Below are 25,785 nucleotides of genomic sequence, written 5' to 3'. Positions count from 1 at the left end.
AAGAACAAACAGCCCAAGGGGCCAACAATCACATTGCTATGAGCATTTTAAGACTAAGAAAGTCTTTTTCAAGGACTTTTTATTTTAACATTAATATTTAGGGTAAAACTACACATTTCCTATCTGTATTTAAATCTCTAACTTAAAAAAGGTAAAAGTGGGAATAACTAATATTCAAGAATAACTTTAAATTTGTATTTGAGTTGGAAATTTTCTCATCAGTCTCATTAAGTAAGTTCCCTAAGCCAAACTGAGGTGTAGCAGCACACACACAATCTCAGCACCTTTGGAGATAGAGAAGTAAGTTCAGAATCATCTTTGGCTATGAGCAAGCTGGAGACTAGCTGTGGCTACGACTGCCTGGCTCACTTAAAAATAAATAAGCAAGCAAAAAACTTCAGGCCATAAAAATAAGCAAGTAAAACCATAAATGCCTCACACATGAATACATAAACACAGGCATAAAATTATGAAGTATAATTAGGGACCTTATATTGCTTAACTAATCTTGATACTGTCAAATTTAAGATATTAATATTCATAAAAAATACCCAGAGTGAACCAGGCACTGTATAGTTATTAAAACTTCAAAGGTAAAATTCAAATTTGGAAGAAGCACCATGCTAATTTGCAAGAGGTAATCCTTCCCCCCAAGAGAATAATAATACAAATGAAAAGTAGATGAAATGTCTATTCAATGATGTTTAACTTATACTCTATAGCTTTCTAGTAGAAAAATTGGATACTAATAAAAGCAGTTCAAGATACAGTGTTGACCATGGTTTTTAGTTCTAAAGACAAGACTGAGTTTAAGGGCAAATAATTCAGCATCTCAAGGCAGTATTTCCTAGTCCTTAGTCCCCAGAGAGCAAAGTCAAACAAAACTTTCTATTTAAGGTAGATTAAGCTTTAGGCTCTTAAAGATGGGCTTAATTATCATTCAAACGTCAAGTCAAGGGGCTTGGAATGTAGCTCAGTTATTAACGTGAGCTCTTAGCTCAAACCCTAGAGGCGCAACCTCAGGACAGTCTCGCTGTTTACATGAGACTCTATCTCAAAAAAGGGAAAACCAAACCAAAACAACTTACCGACTTTGTTCTTTTCTTTCTTGTATTAACTGAACTAGTTCCTTGTCAAAATAATCTTCCTCTTCTTCTTCCTTTCCATCATCTTCTCTTTCCTGGGCATCAACATTATCTTTGTGCAACTGGCCAGAAATGTGCTTTGCATATGCAGAGAGACCCACTTCTGTGACCCGGCACACTCGGCACTCATGACTACTGTCCCTAGGGAAAGAGGGAGATGAAGGACATTCAATTCTCCCCACTGGCATGGCACACTCACCAGATTCCTAGTTTCCTCTGAAAGGCACTGACAGCTGGGCACAGTGAAAAATCAGTGTTAATAAATGGCCAATGTTCCTTTCATCACTTTTTAGTAAGTTTGTTTATAGGTTACTTTGGAATAAATTTTAGATTCTTTTCCAGCAATCAAGAGGCAACACACTTCAGATTAATAATGGGCTTTAGGAGAAATCTTCTTGAATTGCTGTACTTAAAATCTTGCCAGAGGAAACATGGTGAAAGGGGAAGCAGGGCAGGGGGCTCAGAGCAAACATAAGCCGCTCTGAGGCACACCCATGGTGCCAACTGCACTCAGAAAGGCTGGTGACAGCACATCCATTTAATCTCCAGTGAATGCTGGGGGTGGAGCAAAGAGGAGGGGGAACAGCCAATCTCAGGCCAGTAACTAAGCTGCACAGCTGGCGCTGGGCCTGGAATGTGAAGATTCCGGACCCTGGCAAATGACAGTGGTAGTCCCAGCAAATGCTCTTGGTCTGGACGATTCATGTGACACACTCTGCTTCAGCAGGGCTTATTTTAAAGGTAATGGAAACCATGTCAACTGTAGGAAGTTAACAGCTGTGTTAGGCAAATGCTTCTCACAAGTTTCAGAAAATGATGTGGTCCAGATACAAGCAAAACTGGCCTTTAAGTAAACTGTTGGCTAACCTGCTTTTGTTTGCTTTTTCTTTTACTTAATACAATGGCAAATCTCACATTTGGCCAGTCTTAACAAGCAAAATCTTTAATCCTCTTCTGACCTGTTGCAGATCAATACTTTAACTGCTTTTAAGCTTCCTGCAATCCTTTGGTTAAGTCAGCTGTCTACACAGTCACTAATGAAAAACAAGCAACTGTGGCTATCTAATGATTCCAGGATCCTGTACTGTGGGTTTACGGTAGCTGTATTTCTGTGCTTCCTACATCAATTTGTGTGTCTACATCTATGTACCTATATAAATCACCTCAGTCATGCCATGAAACACACAGCCCCCTCTCTTTTTTTTTTTTTTTAACAAATACACAACTAAAATAGGCAAAATTGATATGAATTAACAGGAGTCCTTGAAACTGAGCACTCCATTTACTAGAAGACAGTTTCTGCTGCAGATCATCTGAATGTCCATTCAAAGCAAAACAAAACAAACACCATACCAAGCAATTACCAAATGCCAAGCACGATGCTATGTTACTTAGAGTTACAAACTACAAAAACTGAAACAATGGGGTCGGAGAGATGGCTCGGCGGTTAAGAGTACTGTCTGCTATTCCAGAGGTCCTGAGTTCAATTCCTGGCAACTACATGGTGGCTCACAGCCATCTGTAATGTGATCTAATGCCCTCTTCTGGCATAACAAGTGTACGTGCAAATAGAGCACTCATATACAATAAAAAAATAAAATCTTTTAAGTGCCTGGTACATTTTAAAGTGAAATACTAGGGGCTGGGGAGATGGATCAATAGTTAAGAATACTTTCTGTTTTCTCAGAGACCCATGAACTCCATGTGATTGGACACCCTTTTCTGGCCTCTGGAGGCACCTGTTCTCGCATGACATATATTTACATAAATATACATTTGCATGCAAATAAAAATAAATACAAGCAATACAGTTGGCAGGAAGCATAACATAATGGTAGGTAGCGTCCAGCTAGCATAGGGTAGGAGGCATAGGTTTGATGTGCAGCACTACACTAAGAAGCAGAGCAAGTCAGCGACTGCAAACACCTTTAACTGCAGAGCTCAGAAGGCAGAGGGAGCAGGTGGACCCAGCCTGGTCTACACAGCAAAGTGACCAGCTAGGGTCACATAGGGAGACTCTGTCGAAAGAAAAGGAAGGAAGGAAAAAAGGAAGGGGTGGAAGAGACAGAGAAGAAGAAAAAAACTTCAGAGACACCTCCTCCACACACACACTACTGTTTCTTTTTTTGGTTTTCTGAAACAAGGGTTTCTCTGTATAACAGCCCTGACTGCCCTGGACTTTTGCAGACCAGGCTCGCCTCGAACTCACAAAGATCTGCCTGCCTCTATCTCCCAGAGTGGTGGGATAGGTGTGTGTGTGTGTGTGTGCCACGACACCCAGCACAATACTATTACTTAGATTGGAAGGATCTCTGAAAAAAAGAAAACGTAAATATTACATTTCTGGAGGGTGCTTTATAGCACAAATGCTTATTTAATTTTTTTTTTTTTTTTTGGTTTTTCGAGACAGGGTTTCTCTGTGTAGCCTTGACTGTCCAGGACTCACTTTGTAGACCAGGCTGGCCTCGAACTCACAACGATCCGCCTGCCTCTGCCTCCCAAGTGCTGGGATTAAAGGCGTGCGCCACCATTGCCCGGCGTTATTTAAATTTTTTAAATAAAGAGTTCTGGCCAGGTTTCCAAAAATCATCAATTGGTTACCCTGAATTCAATGTTTCAATTCCATATCATCCTATAATACTTTAATGCATTATTTTCTAACCCCATCTATATATTTAACGATTAATCACTACCAGGCATGGTGGGACACACCTTTAATCCCAGAACTCAGGGAGCTGTGAGTTTAAGGCCAGCCTGGTCTCCGTAGTGAGTCTCAGGCCAGCCAGGGCTGTCTCAAACAAAACAACAAAAAAGAAGAATCATTATCTACTTCTTCCATCTTATCAAGAATAAAGTTCTCTGAGATACCAGACTGATGCTAGCACACTCTAGGTGGGCGCTAACTTGTAACAGCAACACAGAAAGTTTAAGTTATGTCCAGGAATCTGTCCACAATGGGCAGCACCACAAGACATATGGAGACCATATGACAAACACTGCATACAAGTGTAACCGAGACCCAGACCAACCTTGCTGTTACTTAGAAAATCGTTTTGAGTTCAATGTCATCATCTACATTTCTACCTAATGTAAAAAAGGCTGAATTGGATGTTGCTATACCATTGGTTTCATTCTATTGAGACTTTTGTACAATTTCTTAATATTTTTCAAAATTGCTGATTGTGACTTTATAAGAGAAAAATTTCTTATGTTCAAGCCGACAATAAACCTCTTTTGAAATTTTTGTTAATAACTGGCTTACATACTTTATATAAACATATAGTTATGGATATAATGTACTGCTTTTCTGTCATGGCTAATAAAGGCATAATTTTCATCGAGGTATTTGAAGGGCCTAAATTAGCTCCATCCTGTCACCACACAATTTCCCCTCATGTACAAAGGCAGTCTTAAGATACTCTATGCATAAGCCTTTCTTTATTAAGCTTGCTCTAACTAAACCACAACAGCTGCTTGATAAATAAAGGCTTGAGTCTTTGACAGCTTCTATCTGGAGACTGTAATTATCACACATCTACTCCATGTCCCTTATTAGCAACCAAAGAAAACTTACCAGTATCATTAAGTTTACCTTCAAAACTGAATCTAAAAATTTAACAAAGTAGCCAGGCATGATGACACATGCCTTTAATCCTAGCACTCGGGAGGCAGAGACAGGTGGATCTGTGAGTTCAAGGCTAGCCTGGTCGACAGAGCAGACTTACACAAAGAAACCCTGTGTTGAACCCTGTTCGCCCCCCCCCAAGAAATTAACGAACAAACAAACAAAAGCCCATTAAAACCCTTACCGAATAAGGACTGATGAGTATTTTTCTCTAAGGCACAAACTAGTTATGACTGTCTTTAAAATAATGATCCAAGTAAACAAAATGTTTGAGCCGGGGGGGTGGTAGCACACGCCTTTAATCCTAGCACTCAGGAGGCAGAGGCAGGTAGATCTCTGTGAGTTTGAGGCCAGCCTGGTCTATTAACCAAGTCCAGGACAGCCAAGGCTACACAGAAAAACCCTCTCTCAAAAAACAAAAACAAAACAAAAGGTTTGAGACTTTATGTGGCTCTTAGAAACTTGTCTGACCAGCTGGTTTTTCATGTGACTTACTTGTTATGAACTAGAAAATTATATAAAACTTGTTATGGCTGCAAATAGCATATGAGGAAACTTGTTCTGTGTGTTTCTCTAAATAAAACTGAGTTAGAGTGCTCAAGATGGCATTTACAGGAGAAAAAGAAGTTTTAGAGCAACATATAATTGGCATGAGGTCCAGAGAGAACAAAGCATGTGTGTAGCCCTACAACTGTGAATGCATATAAAGCTTGGATGGGCTATATAGCAAGATGGAAAGGCATTTTATGAAAGAGGAATAAGGCGGACAGACTTACTTTTATTCTCCACCCCACCCCCCCTTGTGACAGGGTCTCTCTCTGTATTCCTGGCCGTCCTGGAGCTCCCTGTGTAGATCTTGAACTCACAGAGAGATCCTTCTGCGTTTGCCTCCTGAAGGCTGGAAGTAAAGGTATGGGCCACCACTATGATTCTATATTCATTATAACTTGAATCTTACATAAAATTTGTTATAAAAAGTATTAGGGGAAGCCGGAGAGAGAGAGAGAGAGAGAGAGAGAGAGAGAGCTCAGTAGTCAGACTGCTTCCTGACCTTACAAAGGACCAATATCCACACCAGGCTGCTCACAAGCACCTACACCCATGGCACACATCCACATGTACACACACACTTAAAAATAATACAAACAAATCTTTAAAAATAATAGTCCTTGTTAAAATAATAACAATAATAATAATAATAATAATAATAATGATGATGATGATGATGATGGTCCTATGAGCTGTAGAGCTGGCTCAATGGCTAGAGCACTGGCTGGGAAACTCAGGGGGTCCCTCCAGCCCTCCAATTCAAACCCTCCACTTTTATCCCCAGCTCTGTAGCAGCTCACCTGCTGGGCCTCCTTGCATCCACTCCCAGGAGTCCACACACCCAGCTCTCACCTCCTTCCTTCTGTGGACTCTCCCAGCAACAGTAACTCCCTCGCTAACAGCTCATCCCTATTTCTTAGTGTCAGCTTCCAATACCTAGAAACATGTTCTACTTGGGACCACCAGTGGCCACACCTGCCGAGTTGAGAGCAATCCACAGGCCCCATTCTCTAAGACCCAGAGAAGGCAACAGAAAGCCAGGAACAGAACACCCACCCAAGAAAGACAAGCACCTAGAATTACAATCATCCCAAACCCGGATGCCTTGGCACCAGCATAAAAACACAATCACTAAAAAGCAGGACCTCCAGCAAGCCAAATGACTTAACAGATATTTACAGAACATTCCACCCAAACACAAAATACACTCTTCTCAGCAACTCATGCAATTTTCTCCAAACCTGACCATATACTATAGATCTCCTTCATTTAAGTGTGTATTTTAGGATGCTTCCACTACTGCATTAGGCTTCCCTATGACCCCTCAAATGGCCCTGAGCTTTAGCTGAGCTGCCCTTCTCCCTTCTCCCTCCTATTACTGTCCCTGACCTGCCCACCCACAGCCATCTCTTTACAGAGATTCATCTTTCCCATCCAGTCCCTTGCTCTGTGTCTAACGTCTGTGGCTTGTTTTTTTGTTTGTTTGGGCTTTTTTGTTTGTTTGTTTGGTTGGTTGGTTGGTTTGGTTTTTCGAGACAGGGTTTCTGTGTGTAGCCTTGGCTGTCCTGGACTCACTTTGTAGACCAGGCTGGCCTTGAACTCCCAGCGATCTGCCTGCCTCTGTCTCCCGAGTGCTGGGACTAAAGGCGTGAGCCACCATGCCCAGCTTTCTGTGGTTATATTGATTGCAGCTTGCCTGTCAAAGACTTAACAGCTAACATCCACATAGCAGTGGATACACACCATATTTGTCTTTCTAAGTGAAGCCTTTTTTTTGGGGGGGGGGGGGCACTAAGCTTAACCATTACACATTACAGGACTCAGGCATGGAACAAATTAATTTATCTACTAATGAGATGCTGAAGTCAGCGCATTAATTTACAGACACAAGATAAACCTGTATACGTTACAATAACGTTAATAACACATAATATCAAACAACAGAGTGGTAGCTTTAGACTTTTATTCATGGAATAAAATATAATTCATATTTCTGAATTTACCAATGTTACCTTTAATCTCTACACTTGAGATGCACATTAGCCAAAAAGACATACAGAAAAAAGGGCATGGAATATACACACATACCACATTTTCTTTTTCTCTTTTTTCAAGACAGGGTTTCTCTGTGTAGTCCTGGACTCACTTTGTAGACCAGGTTGGACTTGGACTTGTAGACCAGGTTGGACTCACAGAAATCTGCTTGCTTCTGCCTCCCTAGTGCTGGGATCACAGGTGCACACCTGGCTCCACATTTTCTTTTTAAACCTCTTTTAGACATCTTAAGCTTTAAATCATTAACAGAACATTTTCAAATACACAAGACCCCTTATTTGGTTTTTGCAGACACGAATAAGCTTCAGCATAGCTTAGCAGGTCATAGATTTCCCAGGCTGTTTCAGCAAGACTGGAGGTTTACAGCACACAATTAATTTCATTAAAGCAAAAATACGGTTAAGTACAGCTGCAAGGCCACTATGTAGGAATGAGCCAGCTCCTGCCAGCTCAACTTTGTTATCCTCTAGTTGTCTGAAGTGCTACGAATTCTACCCACGGTGGATTTGAGATGCACAAAGGTACCAGGGCTTATTTTATAAATGCCCAAAATCTACTGCTATTAAACCTGAACAATGATTCAGTGTCATAAGACAACAGTTATTATGACGGATTATTACAAAGTAAGTTGACAGATAACATCAGCACTTAAACCCCCATGTTAACGGATTTACGGAGGAAAGCTGCTCTCATTACCTGCCCTTGAGGTTCTCAAGTTCCCTGTGATGCAGCATGCTCCGCATGTGTCTGTCCATCTCCTTCAAAACAAAACAGAGCAGATTAAACGCAAGAGACTGCTGTCGGGGCGGGGGGTGGGGGGGGTGGGGGTGGGGGGGGTGGGGGTGGGGGTGGGGGGGTGGGGGGGGTAGTTCTTGTAGATGTTCAATTAACAATGTGGGTTATAGGGCTTGGGAAATGGTCCAATGGTTAAGAGCACATGCTGCTCTTCCAGAAGACTGGAGTTCAAGTCCCAGCTCACTTCTGCCTGTAATTCAGTGGGAGGCCAGGGTTGGGGAGTCCCATCCCCTCCTCTGGGATCACACATGCACACTGCATACACTCATAAAACACATACACATGTCTGGGTAAATAATAAAAATAAGAGTAAATCATTGTTTTAAGAAAATTTGGGGGGTTGGAGAGACGGCTCAGCAGTTAAGAGCACTGACTGCTCTTCCAGGTCCTGAGTTCAATTCCCAGCAACCACATGGTGGTTCACAACCATCTATAATGTGATCTGACGCCTTCTTCTGGCCTGCAGGTGTACATGCAGGCATAATACTGCATACATAGTAATAAATAAATAAATCTTAAAAAAAAAAAAAAAAAGAAAATTTGGATACGGGGCTAGAGAGATAGCTCAGTAGTTAGTTAAGGGCACTGGCTGCTCTTAACTCCCAGCACCTACCGGGCAGCTCATAACTTTCTGCAACTCAAGTTCCAGTGTCATACAGACATTCACGTAGGCCAAACACCAAAAGTACATTCAAAAAAAAAAAAAAAAAAGTAAATAAAAAAAATGTTTTTAAATTGAGACAGGGTGGGGAATGGGAGATTACAAGTGAGAGGATAACAATCAGGATGTAATCTGAATAAATTGTTTAAAAATTAAAAAATAATTTAAAAATTGGATTCAAATTCCTTGCATCCAAAAAAATCTTGTGATTCCTCTTTCCAATTTAAAGCAACATGAGTTCCACATTAAATAATTCTCTGGCTGTATTTCACGCTTATTTTTATCTTGAGGTAAGGTCTTAGCCCAGGAAGACCTTAAACTCATTATGTCACTGAGAGTGACCTTGAATTCCCGGTTCTCTTACCTCCCTCTCCACTGCTAGGGTTATAGGTGAACATCGCCACAGCTGGCTCTCATTTTTATAAAGGAACTTTTGGGTATTTTAAGTAGACTAGGCTGGGCTGCAAGGCATGCCTTGGGACTGACGACCCCTGGTGGTGTGGTGCACATGCAGGTATGTGTGGACAAACATACATAAAGTGGTTTTTAAAGGCTTTCGAATCACTTAGCTTTTAAAACTATCTGGCTCCTTTATGTGTGTGTAATACTTGTTCCCAAAGGCTTTCGAATCACTTAGCTTTTAAAACTATCTGGCTCCTTTATGTGTGTGTAATACTTGTTCCCATTCATGCTGGTGTGCACACATGCATGTAGGTACATATATACATAGTGTGTGTGTGTGTGTGTGTGTGTGTGTGTGTGTGTGTGAGAGACTGTGGAAGTCAGAAGACAATCAACGTTGGACATATTTCTCAATTGCTTTCTACCTCATTTTTAATTTTTTAAAGTGCGTTTATAAGAACGTGCATTAAGCTGGGCGTGGTAGCGCACACCTTTAATCCCAGCAGTGGAGAGGCAGAGGCAGGTGGATCGCTTTGAGTTCGAGGCCAGCCTGGTCTACAAAGTGAGTCTAGGACAGCCAAGGCTAACACAGAGAAACCCTGCCTCAAAAAACAAAAACAAAAATAATATTATAATAATAATAATAATAATAATAATAATAATAATAATAATAATAATAATAATAATAAAGCCTGTGGACTCAAGATGGTTGTAAGCTGCCCAACATGGGTGCCTAAAACCAAACCTGGGTCCTCTGCTACAACAGTATGTGCTCTTAATAACTAAGCCATCTTTCAGCCCCTCCACCTTATTGAAAACAATCTCTCAGTAAACTGGAAGCTTACCAACTCAGCTAAGCTGGCTGGCCAGAGAGCACCAGGGAACTGCCTGTGCCTATGCTGGAATTACAGATGTGCCCTGCTGCCAGTGGCCTTTTATGTGTTAGGGGTCCAAACCCAGGTCCTCATGTTTGCATGGGAAGCAGTTCACTGAATGGCCATCTCCTCAGTCCGGGTTTGTCTACTTTTATCCACATTATTTCTCACTCAGCTCAGTTCCTCAAGAATAAGCTACAACTTTTATTTAAGGTTTGGCAGAGCCGGGCATATAAATTGTTAAACACTTGTTGAATGAATATGGCTGCCTACGTTGAGCATAGATAAGTATTAAAAACAAACATCTCTTGGCAGGTGATAGTGGCATACACCTTTAATCCCAGCACTCAGAAGGTAGAGGTAGGTGGATCTCTGTGAGTTTAAAGCCAGTCTGGTCTATAGAGTGAATTCCAGGACAGCCAGGGCTGTTACACATAGAAACCCTATCTCAAAAACCAAAAATAAAGTCTTTATCTTGGATCTGGGGAGGTAGCTCAGTGGTTTAAAAAAACTGTCTACTTTTCCAGGTCCCAGGTTCGACTGCCAGCGCCACTCCTCAGCTCACAACCATCTGTAACTCCGGTCCCAGAGGATCTGACGCCATCTTCTGGCATCCTTGGGCATGGCATGCATATGGTGTACAGACATGCACTTATTTTTTTTTCCAGATTTATTTATTTATTATGTATACAATGTTCTGCCTGCATGTGTGCCTGCATGGCAGAAGAGGGCACCAGATCTCATTATAGATGGTTGTGAGCCACCATGTGGTGGCTGGAAATTGAACTCAGGACCTTTTGAAGAGCAGCAGGCAAGCTCTTAACCTTTGAGCCATCTCTACAGCCCTGGCAAAACACCTATTTAAAAAGCAAACAAAGCATCTCTATGCAGGTTTTAAAAGCACCTCACACTCGCAGGGGCTGGAGGCATGGCTCAGGAGTTAAGAGCACTGGTTGCTCTTGCTGAGGAGCCGGGTGTGTTCTCCGCACCCACAACTCTCCACAACATCAGTTCCAGGGGATCTGGTTCCACCTTCTGACCTCTGTGGGCACCAAGCATCAATTCAATGCACAAATATGCATTCAGGCCAAGCATTTATATACATAAAATAAAAACAATTAAGATTTTAATAAACAACAAAAATCCCATCACTGGGATGTAGCTGGGCACAACGCTGCATACCTAGCATTCAGGAGGCCAAGGCAGGTGGATCTGGAGTTCAAAGCCTCCACCTTCTGAGTGCTGGGATTAAAGGCGTGTGCCACTACCGCCTGGCGAGAGACTTTTGTTTTTAATACCCATCTATGTTCAACATAGGCAGGCACACTCATTCAACAAGTGCTTGTTAACAATTTATGTGCCGGGCTCTGTCAAACCTTAAATAAGAGTTGTAGCTTATTCTTGAGAAACTGAGCTGAGTGGGAACTAATGTGGCTAAACAGCACACTACACACCAAGGCTAGGCTGGGACAAGGGGGGCTAAGGCACAGCAGCTCAGTCATCCTTGTGCTTTACTCCCCGCTTTCCAACTTCCCCAATCTGAGGAGTAAACAAACAGCAAGACCCAAAGAAAAAGGAAAAGAAAGGGCACCTACATACCGTTTAAGGAGCTGTAAACATCTCATGTACAGAGAATGGCTGCTTACATATATGCTAATAAACAGCCACAACTCAGCTGCTGATTACTGCATACTATACCCTGTGTTGAATCAAACACATTTGTCCTTAAACCACAAAATATCACTGAGTATTAACTTCAGAAGGATGGCAGGGTGTAGAGAAGTTAGCTGCTCCATTCACCAGGGATTCCTAAAGTGCTTATTATACATACATACAGAGCTAGGCCCTGAAGAAACAAATGTGCAAAGCTGCGTCCCTAATAATCAAGTGGTCAAGCTGGACTCCAAGTCCAGGAAGATCTGACACCAAACATCATGTTATGCTGTCAGTACCTAACGCACTTCTTCATCATAAACGGCCTGTCAGAGCTAGTGGAACCACTCAACGGCCCACTGTTGCTTTAATCTTCAGTAGTGGTATAGAGGATAGCTGTTTCAAAACACTCTTTTGAGATGGTGATTCTACTGAAGACTGTTTCCTGTCTGTCTCTACAAAAACTTTCATCTGGACAGAGCTTTGCAAGTGACCCTTTCTAGCCCTTAAGTGAGGGTCATCAACTACAACAATACGCATCTGAAAACTGAGTCAGGTTAAAGGCAGATGACAGAATTTAACATTCATCTACGGGTTAGAGAAATGGTTCAGAGGTTAAGAGCAGTGGCTACTCTTCCAGAGGATCCAGGTTCAATTCCCAGCATCCACATGGCAGCTCAAAACTGTAATTCCTGTTCCAGGGGATCTGACACCCTTACATAAACATAGGTGCAGTCAAAACACCAATGTACATAAAATAAAAATAAATGAAAATTAAAAAAATAATAAATAAAACTCCATCCATAACCAGTCAAAGTGACACCCTGCAATCTCGGTTCTCAGGAAAGAGGTAGGAGGATCCCTGTAAGTTTGGTTTTTTTGTTTTTTCAAGACAGGGTTTTTCTGTGTAGCCTTGGCTGTCCTGGACTCACTTGTAGACTAGACTGGCCTCGAACTCACAAAGATCCACCTGCCTCTACTTCCTAAGTGCTGGGATTAAATGCATGCGCCACCATGCCTGGTGGATCCCTGTAAGTTTAAGGCCAGCCTGGTCTACACAGTAAATTCCAAGCCAGTCAATAACGTAGTAAGATGCTCAAGGGGGGTGGGGTGGGGTGATCTAAAACAAACAAGTAAACAAAAACTACAAACAACTTTTATTTTCAAAGAAAAATATAAAGGCAAGAAAAGGCCAAAAGTGAGAAGTTGCAACCAATTTCTCTAAGGCACAAGCAAATTCTTTTAGTTTAAAAAAGTTTGTTTTAATCCCAGCACTTGGGCGGCAGCGTCAGGAGCTCTGTGAGTATGAGGACAGCCTGGTCTACAAAGTGAGCTCCAGGACAGTTGTGCGGAGAAACCCTGTCACAAAAACAAACACACAAACACACAAACACACAAACAAACAAGTCACTGCCTATCTTAACTACAGTTCCAGAGTACTCAATACTGTTCTCTGATCTCATCAGGTACCAAGCAAGCACGTGACACATATACATACATGCAGGTAAAAACTCATACACATAAAATAAATGAAACAAACACTTATTGCCCAAGTGTGATGATCTAAGCTTGAATCCCTGGCATCCACAGAAATGAGCTCAGCCAGGGAGCACGAAACCTCACCTACAGTTGCACATATAATGCATACAGTCAGTCCTCCTCTTCCTCACGCAGTTGGGTTTTTTCCTTTGCACTATATGCTCCACCTTGTGGACATGTGGGATACTGTCCACACCACCTTTGCTACACTATATCTTGTCCGTTGATAGTGTCCCTATTTACACCAGGGCAGCCTCCTCCCTCTGCCCCAAGTGCTGGGACTGTAGGTGTGCAATACCACAACTGGCTGCACTGCATTTTTCTTGAGCTGAGACATACACAAAACGCAAATGCATAAAATAAGTGCAGTATCTGTGAGTAAAAAAACATGTAATTTGGGGACTGAGGATGTAACTCAGAGGTGTAATGTTTGCCTAGTACACACAGAGTCCCTGAGGTAGACCACCACAAAGTAAAATTTCACATAGGCATAAACTCTCCATCAGCCTGAACTGTAAGATATTTTCTCTTAAACTAGCTGCTAACTAGAGTTCTCCATATCGTGTACCCTCGAGTACTCTAAATTCTGGGTAGAGGGTAATACTATAGTCACTGGCCTTTTAAGACAGTGATGAAAAATCACTGGTGGTGCACAACTTTAATCCCAGCACTTTGGAGGCAGAGGCAGGTGGGTCTCTCTGAGTTCCAGGCCAGCCTGGTCTATAGAGCGAGTTCCAGGCCAGCCAGGGCTACACACAGAGAAACCCTGTCTCGAACAAAACAAACAAACATCATTGATGGAATAAGATTGGTTTAAAGAAGAAGAAAAAAAGCATAAACAAGATACTGTCAAGATGTTTCCCCCAGTGCTGGGAATGAATTAGAGCTTAGTTGGCAGATGCTTGCCCAACACGCACAGACGATGGATTGTGTTCTCCAACAGAGTATAAGCAGAGTGACAGCGTCAGTCTGTAATCCTAGAATCTGGGAGTAAGAGGCAGGCAGACTGCCAGTTTGAGGTCAGTGTACATAGAGGGCGATCTAGGGTTGCATAGCAAAACAAAAATATTAAAATGTAACAAGTTAAACCTCTAAATATTAAGTTTTAATCATTTTTCGGTGTCTACAAGAAATAACTGGCCATAAAGCATGAGATATTCTCTCTCCCTTGTTACCTTTTTTGAGCTGTACACAATGTGGCACAATATGCATTTTCGTTCTCGTACCATAGTGACCAGGTCTGAAGCACTCAATGTCAACCTGCAACGAGGAAGCAACATTTAGTAACCTTTCCAGCCTTTAATTCACTTTCCACTTTGCACCCCCCTTAATCTTTCAATTTTAATAAATGGAAATTCTAGCTTTCCAGGTACCAAGGTTAAAATAAACAACCTTCTGAGTGTCTGCCGTGACTCCGCTTTCCGACCCCACCAGCAGACCCCGCTGCCGCGGCCCTATCTACCACAGCACAGCCTCCTGGGTCCCCACTTCATGCTTACTCTCTTGTAGTTTTTTTTTTCTCAAAGCCATAGCTGAAGATTCTTAGAACAGGATCAGCTTAAAATTTAGGTTATGCTAAGCACGGTGGTATTTAATCTTTAACCCTTTAATCCCAGCACTCGGAAGACAGAGGCAGGTGAGTCCTAGCCCAGCCAACACCACAGAGTCAGACCCTGTCTGAGAAATACAAATACTTTGCTTAGGTAATTTTCTGTGTCTTCCCACTTTACAGACAACTCTAGGTCCCTGCCATGCCAACTGAGTTGTTTCTCCCCTTTAGGTAATGATTACAATTTTCCTGCCCTCAATATCTGGACAAGTTCTGAAGCCAAGCTTGTCAATTAGAACCATCCATATAGCTTATTAATAAAAAGAGGTTGAGAGATTCCAGAACAAGGCCTTGATAGATGCTTGTACCTAAAGCCCTTTGGTAAATTCAAGGTCAGTTTGAGCTACCTAACACTGGAGTCTACTTCAAACATCAATGCTAGAATGTTTATTCCTCAAATATTGATCACATAGCTCAAATTGAAAACTCCTGTTAGTGTCAAGAACTGTTGCTGGGCAGTAGTGGCGCACGTCTTTAATCTCAGCACTTAGGAGGCAGAGGCAGGTGGGTCTCTGATTTTGAGGCTAGTCTAGTCTACAGAGCAAGTTCCAGAGTAGCCGGAGCTACACAGAGAAATCCTGTCTCAAAAAAGCAAACAAGCAAGCAAACAAAAACCCAGCCCTGCCCTCAAAAAACCAAAACAAAAAAAGATCAATTCTTGCTGGGGCAGTGGTGAAGCACACTTTTAATCTAGAGCTTGGGAGGCAGAATCAGGAGGATCTATTATGAGTCTGAGGCCAGCCTGGTCTACAGTGAGTTTCAGACCAGAGCTACATGAGAAGCCTGTTTTTTTTGTTTGTTTGTTTGTTTTAATTGTTGTAGAGGAGTTTATTAAATGAGCATGGGGGGAGAAAAGAAGCCTATCTTGATAAACCAAACCAAACCAAAGAAACTGCTATTAAATTTTATTGTTAAGACAGTCTGAGAAGAAAATGCAGGCTGTTTTAACGGTCGGCTGGCCTTCCTAACCCCACTACAGGGAGATCCTTATACCCTGGATCTATTAAGACATTCAGAACAATAAACCTATAGAACTGAAGACATTTCTGCAACTGAATCTTTAAAAGTGAACGCAGATGGCCAGGCACGGTGGCGCAAGCCTTTAACTCCAGCACTTGGGAGGCAGAGGCAGGTGGATCACTGTGAGTTCGAGGCCAGCCTGATCTACAAAGCAAGTTCAGGACAGCCAAGACAACACAGAGAAACCCTGTCTCAAAAAACCACCACCAATAACAACAACAACAAAGAAAAAAAGAAAGAAAAAACAAAAAGAAAAAGTAAACACAGACTCCAAGCGACAACAATATGCTGTAAAACACTAAAGATTTTAACTTTTTTGTGGGATGACAATGACAAGATGAGTAGAAATCGGGCTAACATCCCTTTCTTGAATCCCACAGGCAGTTATTTCCTATGCCCTCACATAACCCTGACAGAAAGGAACGGATTCCTGGTAAGACTGGATAACCAGGAAACCACAGAACCAATTCCCGCCTCTACCCCTAGGTTGCCACTTTTGGGAGGGCCTCACTTTGCAGAGTAAGTCTCACTAAAAAGTTACATGGCCTCTACCTAAGGTAGACGTTTTTCCTACACAGGGAAATATGTGAGTAGAGAAGTCTGAAGGCCAGAAAGCCTGGCTTATACAGGAAAGAGCACCTGCCTCAAACAGGGAGGACAGACAAGACCAGCATGGAGAAGCTGTCCTCAGATTGCCACATAAATGCACGTCCAAGCCATCACACAGGAGCAAGCACTCAGTCACAAATACCCTTTCTGCAAAAAGAACATTAAAGTCTTTAACGGATGCTTAATTCTTCTTTTAACTTACTTTTTAAAATGTAATTTTAATTTAAAGTAAATTTCAATTTACTTTTAACTTCTGCTTGAAGTATTTTGAAGCTGGTAACATGTACAAATACATTTATGATTATTTGCCCCTAATTACTGAGCTTTTAAAAGATTTTTTTACTTATATGTATTTGTATGTCTACATGGGAGTACGCACACGTGAGTGCAAATGTTGGCAGACCCCAGAAGAGGCCGTCAGATCCTCTAGAGCTAGAGTTATTTGACGTGGGTGCTGGGACCCAGTGTGGGTCCTTTGTAAGAGTAATAAGTGCTCTCCCACTCAACAACCTTTTGCAAACTGCTGCCCAGTGTCAGTTCAACCACTCAGGATGTGAAACGACAGCATCACTTTAACTGGGAAATCTCAGCCTAGCATCATTTGGAATAGGAGCAGAAATGGAGCCTGTGGAAGATCTCAGCATTCAGGTGAGAACCTCAGGGTGGAATCTCACCAACAGACCTCTTTTTTTCAAAGAGGGTCTCACATACACCAGAGTGGCTGAGAACTCTTTACACAGACCTTCTTATCTTCTTGATACCCCTCATCACCACCTCCGACTTAGCTTTAGACTTCTTTTTCCCTTCTTGGTTTTTTGAGTCAGGGTTTCACTGTGTAGCCTTGGCTGTTCTGGGTTCACTCTGTAGACCAGGCTGGCATCAAACTAACATCAATTGCCTGCCTCTGCCTCCCTGAGTGCTGGGATTAAAGGCATGGGCCACCACTGCCCGGCTGCCCCCCCCTTTTTTTTTAAGTACAAGTTATGGTACTCAGTGCCACATGAATGCCAAGCACATGTTCTGCCACTCAACTATATCTCCAAAGATGGACATATAAACAATTTCCCAAATTGACACTGTACAAACTGTGGGTGGCTTTTGTTTATTTGTAGGTCTCAACATAGCCCAAACTGGCCTGAACTCCCAATTCTCTTGCCCTGTACCTGGAATTATAGCTGTATTCCACCACAGCTGGGCCCCTAGCCCCCGCCAACACATATTATGATGCATCTGCGGGCCATGGGAACCACTGGGAAATTTACAGAAGATTTCCCTGGTCCTGGCAGATAGAGGTCTAACCTAAGCTAATGGGCAGTGGGGAGAGGCAGAAGCAAGTTTCACAAAGACAAAGTGCCTTGGAGTGGGGAAGAGATAGAAAAGAGACCACAGCTGACAGCAAGCAGCTCCTGAAACACTGGTCACTGACCAAAAGCTCTCACCACGGTTGGCTCAGTGGTGAAGAGCACCTACCTGTTCTTGCAGAGGACCCACACACCTCACAACCACCTGCAACTCCAGTTCCAGGAGGATCCAACACCTCCTGCTCCCACAGGCACTGGCACTCACGTGCACATATCCATACTCAATCACACATACATAATTTAAAAACAAAACAAAACAGCTCCCAGGGCTGGAGAGATTAGCTCAAAGATTAAGAGCACTGGCTGCTCATCCAAAGGTCCTGAGTTCATTTCCCAGCAACTACATAGTGGCTCACAACCATCTATAATGAAATCTGGTGCCCTCTTTTGGCATGCAGGCACACATGCAGGCAAGACACTGTATACATAATATTTTTTTAAAAATTAAGAGAGTTAAAAGTCAACACTCGGGAGGCAGAGGCAGGTGGATCGCTGTGAGTTCGAAGACAGACTTGTCTACAAAAAGAGTCCAGAACAGCCAAGGCTACATAGAGAAACCCTGTCTCAAAAAACCAAAAAGAGAGAGAGAGAGAGAGAGAGAGAGAGAGAGAGAGAGAAAGAGTGTAAAAGTACCCCACAGAGGACCAGGGTTCAACTCCCAACGCCTACAAAAAGCCACAGTGGCTGCAAGTCCAATTCCAGGGAACTTCTGGCATCTGTGGATGTTAAGCATGCATTTGGTACACAGACATACATGAAGGCAAAATACCAGTAAGCTTAAAATTAAATAAAATAAAGATTAAAAAAAGCTTCCAACATTTGTATTTTCATGGAGATAGAACAGCTTTAACCTGCCATTAGGGCTGAAATAGACGTCTGAATATAACTGGGAAAATTGTCCCTTTCCTCCTTCAAGCCTTTTGCATATTTTCCACAATGATGCCTTCTAGTTGCTCACCTAATTCGGAGGTCTTTGTCTTCTTCTGTACTTTACAAATGATGTTATTCGGGTCAGAAAAAAATTTTTTTGAGGTTATGAATAACTTATGTTAAGTGTTTGCTTGCCTAATCTGCACCAAATTCTGGTTCTGAGTCCTAGCACTGCAAAAATAAAAGTTGGACCGAGAAGCGGTTCAGTAGTAAAGGGCTTGGCCAGTTAGCAGGCCTCAGGCTTTGCCCTAAACACTGGACAGATTAACTTTTATCCACGCCTGCCGTGGGTAAGAAGCCCACCCCTCGCCACCTCCTTCTGTGATATCCTCCCGGACCCATCGCCAGGGCAAGCTCTGGGGAAGGGAAACAGTTCCCAGCACCCTCATCCTTCCCAGAATGAAGGGCAAACTATAGTTCCGCCTTAGCCAGTGTTCTGCTATGTGAAGAGACCAAGGCAGCTCTCACAAAGAATAGTATTTAGCTGGGTATGGTGGAGGCAGAGGCAAGTGGATCGCTGTGAGTTCAAGGCCTGTCTGGTCTACTAAGGGAGTCCAGGACAGCCAAGGATATACAGAGAAACCCTGTCTGGAGGGCGGGCAAAAGAGAAGAATTTAATTGGAGGCTGGTTTACAGTTTCAAAGGTTTAGTCCATTATCATAAAGGCAGGAAGTATGACAGTAGTCAGGTGTGGTACTGGAGAAGTAGCTAACAGCTAAATCTGCACACAAAAATAAAGGGAGAGACAGGGGAGACAGGGGAGAGGGCCAGGCACAGTCTTTTGAAACCTCAAGGCCCAGCCCCCAGTGACAGACTTCCTCCAACAAGGACACCTTGTAATCCTTTAAAAGTTCCTCTCTGGTAACTAAACATTCAAATAGATGAGCCTATGGCCATTCTTATTCAACCACAACTTATTCAATGACAATTCAACATTCTTAATCAACTTCCTACTAGTAAATTAAAAATTAAAACACCATCAGGGCTGTTACAGAGAAAAAACCTTGCCTGGGGTGGGGTAGGGGGGCAGAGAGGGGGTTGGGTAGGTAGCAAGTAAATAAACAAAGTTTAAGGTGTTTGATCATCATTAAACAGGCATGGGAAAAAAATAAAAAGTAAATAAAAATATAAAATAAAAACCGGGCATGGTAGCACACATTAGTAATCCCAGCACCATGGCTGCTGAGGCAAGAAGGTCTCATGTCTGAGCTAGCTGTGCTACACAGTAAGACTCTGTCTCTAAAAACAAACAAAGCACAAGTGTAGCCCCGAACTCGGGAGGCAGAGGCAGGCGGATCGCTGTGAGTTCGAGGCCAGCCTGGTCTACAAAGTGAGTCCAGGATAGCCAAGGCCACACAGAGAAACCCTGTCTCGAAAAACCAAAACTAAGCCAGGCGTGGCGGCACACGCCTTTAATCCCAGCACTCGGGAGGCAGAGGCAAGTGGATCCCTGTGAGTTCAAGGCCAGCCTGGTCTACAAAGTGAGTCCAGGACACCCAAGGTTACACAGAGAGACTCTGTCTTCAAAAACAAACAAACAAAAAAACACAAAAAACCAAAGAAATATAATGTATAAATATATTATATGCATACTGATCTGGTGCCGAGAGATCAGTGGGGAGAGCTGCTTACCACCAAGTCTGATGATCTGAGTTTGGTCACCAGAATCAACACGGGCCAAGGAGAGAGCCAAATAGTGCTCTGTCCTCCATACACGCACCATGAGATGTGGTGTACATACACAGCGAGTAAATGTAAAAAGTGTCTGGCCTGAATCCAGCAAGCACTGTACTCTAGTATCTAATTTGTTGTAACCAGCTTAGTAGTATATTTCACAAGCCTGAATCATCAGCTTTATCTATACAACTATCCAAGTCTCTTCAACAAATCAAGAGTGAAGGGGCTGGAGAGATGGCTCAGTGGTTGAGCACTGCCTGCTCTCCCAAAGGACCTGGGTTCAATTCCTAGCACCCACATGGCAGTTCACAACTGTTTGTAACTCCGAGACCTGACACTCCTACACTAACACATGCACATAAATTAAAATTAAATAAAATATATATTTTTTTAAAATCAAGAGTGAAAAAGTGAGAAAGGAAACTCCTCTGTTAAAAAAGACCTCGAGATATATACTAGCCAAATGCAGTGTGTAACCTCTGGGGATGGAATTAAATACTGTTTGCGGTGGCAACCTCCTGTGGTCCTGGTTACTCATGAGGCACAGAATGAAAATAAATTCAAGACCTGCTGGGAAAGGCAGGGAGACCTACCCATGTCTCAAAAGGAGAAGAGAGGAGAGAAATGGAGAAAGTAGCTCAACATTCTTCACCCACCCCAGACAGACAGACAGACAGACACACACACACACACACACATTTAAAAACAAACTAAACCAAACAAAAGGACAAGTCACGCATGGTGGTATGTATAATCCTAACGCTTGAGAAGTAAGTAAAGAGTAGAGAATTAGGACTGCTTTAGCACATAGACTTAGAGACTAGCCTTGGCTTCACGAAACCCGACCTCAAACAAAACAAACCAAGATCTGAGCCCTGAGTAATAGAGACAGGGATAAAAGCGATCCAGGACTGGGAATACCATTCATCACTGGTAGTGCACTTGCTTACTAGCAGGGGGAGGCCCTAGATTCAGTTCCCAGCACTGTACAACAGTATAGCAAATTTTAGTTACATATTAAAATCTAAGGGACGGGCTGCAGAGGTAAGAGTACTTGCTGCCTTTGAAAAGGACCTAGGACACGTTCCTAACACCAATACAGCAGCTCACAACCATCTCTTATGTCCCGTTCCTTGGATCTAATGCCCTCTCCGGCCTCTGCAGGCAGCTGGCACATATGTACAGCCATACATGCAGGCTAAACACCCTTACAAAGAAAATAAAATATAAAAAAACAAAACCAAACAGACAACAACATCTAATCTGGGCTGGGTGTGGTGGTGCACGCCTTTAATCCCAGCACTCGAGAGGCAGAGGCAGGCAGATCGCTGTGAGCTCGAGGCCAGCCTGGTTTACAAAGCGAGTCCAGGACAGCCAAGGTTACACAGAGAAACCCTGTCTCTAAAAACAAAAGCAACTCCCCCAATCTAATCTGGGTTTATATTTTTCTAGTTGTTTATAATATAAACATAAAGAAGTTTAAGGTTAAAAAAAAAAAGTTTAAGGTTAAGGCCCAAAACTCAGAAGGCAGAGGCAATTGGATCTTTGTGAGTAGAGGCCAGTCTGGTCTACAAAGCAAGTTCTGGGACAGCCAGGACTCTGTTACAGAGAAACCATGCCTCGAAAAACAAGCAAGCAAGCAAAAAAACCAAACAGATTAGGGTTAAAGGATGTAACTCAGGAGAGTGCTTGTTTCGTTTTCAAGAGAAAATTTCAGATTGTGAAACAAACACTGGAACCACTGAACAATAAATTCTATCTTCCACCCCCTGACACACTCACTCACTCCCGGCGTTCAGCTGATTCTGACTACTTTCCACAGATACTCTATGCCCTAAAATGCAAAACATACCTGTATGTATATATACATACACACACGCACATATACACATACTTAAAACTGGCACTACTGCAGTATGCACACTTTCTTGACACCATTACTTTCACACTATCTTGGAAATCATTCAATATTAGTAGAGAGGTGGCTCATTCTAACAAACGCACAGATTCAGCCATCCTCAATACAGACTTGGGAACTCCCACTTCTTAGTCTCTTTTCAGAGTACAACAACAGCCAACAGACTACAAGCTTTTAATGGGCAACTCTGCATCCTAGACGAGCAGTGAAGAGTAAATGCATCCTGTCTACTTAGGGCTCTTATTCACTGGTATACAAATATAAAACCTCTTTCCGTAATCCAGTTACAAAACACAAAGTATGTATAGTTTTCACTGAGTCGCCCTGGGTTTCAGAACCAAAGGATCTGTCCCAAACCACTCAAGGCTCCTTGTTTTTTCTCATAGACCAGCCTTGAACTTGTTCTAATCTAGAAGCTCAGTAACCACACAGTTTTTCTTTTTTAAATACCTTCCTTTCTGAAATCAAAGCAATTGGTTCTAAAAAAAAAAAAAAAAAAAGCTTACTGAAATTCCTTCACACCTTTCCTCTTTCTTGACTATTCTGAAGCTCTCTTCAAAATTTATCTTGACTTTTTCTCTAGTTAAAAACTACGATGGGCCGGGCTGGGTGTGGTGGCGCATGCCTTTAATCCCTAGTGAGTCTAGGACAGCCAAGACTCTAGAGAGACCCTGTCTTGAAAAACAAACAAACAAAAAACAATGGGCGCATACCTCTAATCCCAGCAATCTGTGACTGAACTGAGGACCTCAAGTTCAAAGCCAGTCTGGGCTATATAAACCAGATTCTTTCTCAAAAATAAGAATCAAAATAGGGGGCTGGAGAGTTGGCTCAGAGGTTAAGGACACTGCTCCTCCAGATGTCCTGAGTTCAATTTCCAACAACCACATGGTAGCTCACAACCATCTGTAATGTGATCTGATGCCCTCTTCTGGTCGTCAGAGGTACGTGCAGGCAGAGCACTGTATACATAATAAATTAATCTTAAAAAAAAAAAATCAAAATTAACTCTACTATTTTCCAGACCCAAGAGTTAACTTCAGTTCAATTTCCAAAGAGGAGGGGCTTACAAGGTCTAACGGGGTGACAGAAAAAGATGAAGTTCACTAGGTCCATGGCATGTAAACTTCGGCAAATCACCCTCAGCATCTCAGTAACTCGCGTGAAAAGTGCTGCCCAAAACAAAAAAACAAACCAATCCAGTACAAAGCTCGTTGCATTTATATAACCTGAATGTACTTAGTGCAAGTATAGTGGGTGCTAAGTAAATACTAGATGAATCTGATCATTTTTGGCCAAACTTTAGGATTCCCATATAGGGTTTTAGAACAGGAAATGGTTCTTACTAAGCATTAAAAGGTATCTGTGACTCGAAGTACATCAATGTTAACCCGTTATGGTGGCTATAGTTCTAATCGGCTAAGAGAAAAACTGTTTTATCTGGTTCCATGTTGTTAAACACACGCGCGCGCACTCCACTGAAATCTCGAGCTTCCCCAGATGGTTTATTTTACTCTCAAAGATGACTATATCTACTGCCTTTAATCCCAGCACTCGGGAGGCAGAGGCAGGCGGATCTCTGTGAGTTTGAGACCAGCCAGATCTACAGAGTGAGTTCCAGGACTGCCAAGGCTACACAGAGAAGCTCTGTCTCGAGAAAAACAAACAAAGAAGATGACTATTCCGAACAAACTTCAGTGGGAGGCTGTGCAAGAAGCTCCTGTCCACAATTACGCACCGTGATCGTACTAAATACTAACCGTTCCACTAGTTGCTAGGACATTTCTAAGTCACATCACAAAAAGCAGAGTCCTCAAAGTCCAAAAAGAGGCGAGATTGTCAGTCTTGGGAGGCGGAGATGGCCCAGGCCTGAAACCTGCAGCCTTTAAACAACAGACTAAGGCTGAGATTCTTCCTAGACCCCAGGCCGACAGAGGTCAGGGCCTGCCCCAGAGATCAAAAACCTGGAACCACGCGTTCAGCCCGAGGAGTGGGAGCAGAATCGGACCTCCCCTGCCAGAATCTGTACCGCGAAGCAAGACGCATCGCTCGCCCATAAACCCTAAACCCACGCTGGTCAGAAGAGACACCGTGGCATGGACGGCGTGCCGGCGCAGCCCCACCACCTCCCCACGGGGCAGATCATCCGACCCTCGGGCTCCGATATGTCCAACCATACTGTGCCCCCCCCCCCATACTCACACTCACAGCCCGTCCTTCCTACGCCATCAGGCCGCCGAGGGCCCGGCGAGGGAGCTCCCAGACGCCCCCTTAGCCTCCGGTCGGGCGGCGGCCTGGGACCCGCTCCCCGCCGGGCACTGACGCCGCCGCCGCCGCCGCCGTCAGTGCGCAAGCGCACGCAGCCTGGCGCGCTCCCTTTCCCCCTCCCCGCATCCGCCCTTTTCAACCAACTAGCTTTATTTGAACACCAGAAGTGAACAACGGACACCAGGTAAGAAACCTTACTCGAAACGCAAGAAGAACCGAAGTAGGTCCCTTTGCACAAACCACCTTGCTTTCATTCAGCTTTTTTTTTTTTTTAAATCCTCCCAGCTCTTTCTGGACTTATCTCCACACTACTTTCCACCATAAGCCGTGACACTGTCTTTATTAAATTTCAAAACTATTCTTACCTTGTGAAACTTTTGAACAGACAGATCCTAAATTAGGTACGTTAGTTTACCCCATATTCTGGAGGTTGACATAGGAAGGTCAACGCGAGTTCAAAGCTAGCCAGGGCTACATAGTTCCTAGGCTACACTGTTTCAACGAAAGGCAGAACTAACTTTAACTAAAATTTAATAATGTTTTGTATTTCGAGACAAAATTTCTCTGTGTAGGCTTGACTATCCTGGAACTTGCTCTGTAGACCATATTGAGAGATCTACCTGCCTCTGCTTCCAGACTGTGTTGAGATTAAAGACATGTGCCACCACTGCCCGGCAACAATTTTTTACCTTAGGCAAAGTGATGTTTTCTTGGAATGCCATTTTTTAAAGTTAAAATTAGGGTGTTTGATTTGTTGTTAAACTTGAAGCATTCCCTTTCTTCTGAGATCCTGTTATATGGACTAAAATAAACAGTTACATTGCAGTTGATAATGAATAGATACCTCTACCACAATAACAGCTCCATTCACAAGAACTATCAAAGCCTCACATTAAAATAAATAGCTACCTTCATTAATTGCAGATTCCTTCTAAAAGTTTAGAGAATTCTTCCAATTGTGTACTTGTGACATCACAAGACCTCGAATCAGTCAAGGTCTGCTAGGCTGCTCATTTTTCCTTCCTTTACAGGCAGGTTATAGCGGTGCTATGCTCTGTAAATTCAGAGCCATAGTCCAAGGGAAAGCCCATATG

The 25,785-nt window shown here is 42.9% G+C and overlaps 2 protein-coding genes across 5 annotated transcripts in view; one reads left to right on the top strand and one right to left on the bottom strand.

The window, feature by feature from the left end:
* Positions 1 to 24,775, bottom strand: part of ZNF106 (zinc finger protein 106) — a gene marked incomplete at its 3' end in the record, with an annotated part of 54,890 nt that extends 30,115 nt beyond the window's left edge. Inside the window, exons 1-4 of one of the 4 annotated variants that reach the window (XM_084776343.1) lie at positions 24,626 to 24,773; positions 14,475 to 14,559; positions 8,071 to 8,132; positions 1,089 to 1,286 (exon numbers count right to left, since the gene is read on the bottom strand). In XM_084776343.1, coding sequence (XP_084632469.1) covers positions 1,089 to 1,286; positions 8,071 to 8,132; positions 14,475 to 14,528 — 314 coding nt within the window. In that variant the 5' untranslated portion in view covers positions 14,529 to 14,559; positions 24,626 to 24,773. Of the gene's footprint in view, positions 1 to 1,088; positions 1,287 to 8,070; positions 8,133 to 14,474; positions 14,560 to 23,136; positions 23,306 to 24,625 lie in introns of those variants that run through there. The other 3 variants (XM_084776344.1, XM_084776346.1, XM_084776345.1) reach the window with 3 other exon arrangements.
* A 79-nt stretch (positions 24,776 to 24,854) lies between these two features.
* SNAP23 (synaptosome associated protein 23) overlaps positions 24,855 to 25,785 on the top strand; it is a 35,768-nt gene continuing 34,837 nt past the window's right edge. Inside the window, exon 1 of the mRNA XM_084776371.1 lies at positions 24,855 to 24,875. The gene's annotated coding sequence lies outside the window, so the exon portion shown is untranslated. The remainder of the gene's footprint in view (positions 24,876 to 25,785) is intronic.

The sequence above is a fragment of the Acomys minous genome (genome assembly GCF_964271855.1).
Source record: "Acomys minous genome assembly, chromosome: 3".
In the NCBI taxonomy this organism is placed as follows: domain Eukaryota; kingdom Metazoa; phylum Chordata; class Mammalia; order Rodentia; family Muridae; genus Acomys; species Acomys minous.
The sequence above is the reverse complement of the archived record's forward strand: the minus strand, read 5'-3'. Positions and strand labels throughout refer to the sequence as shown.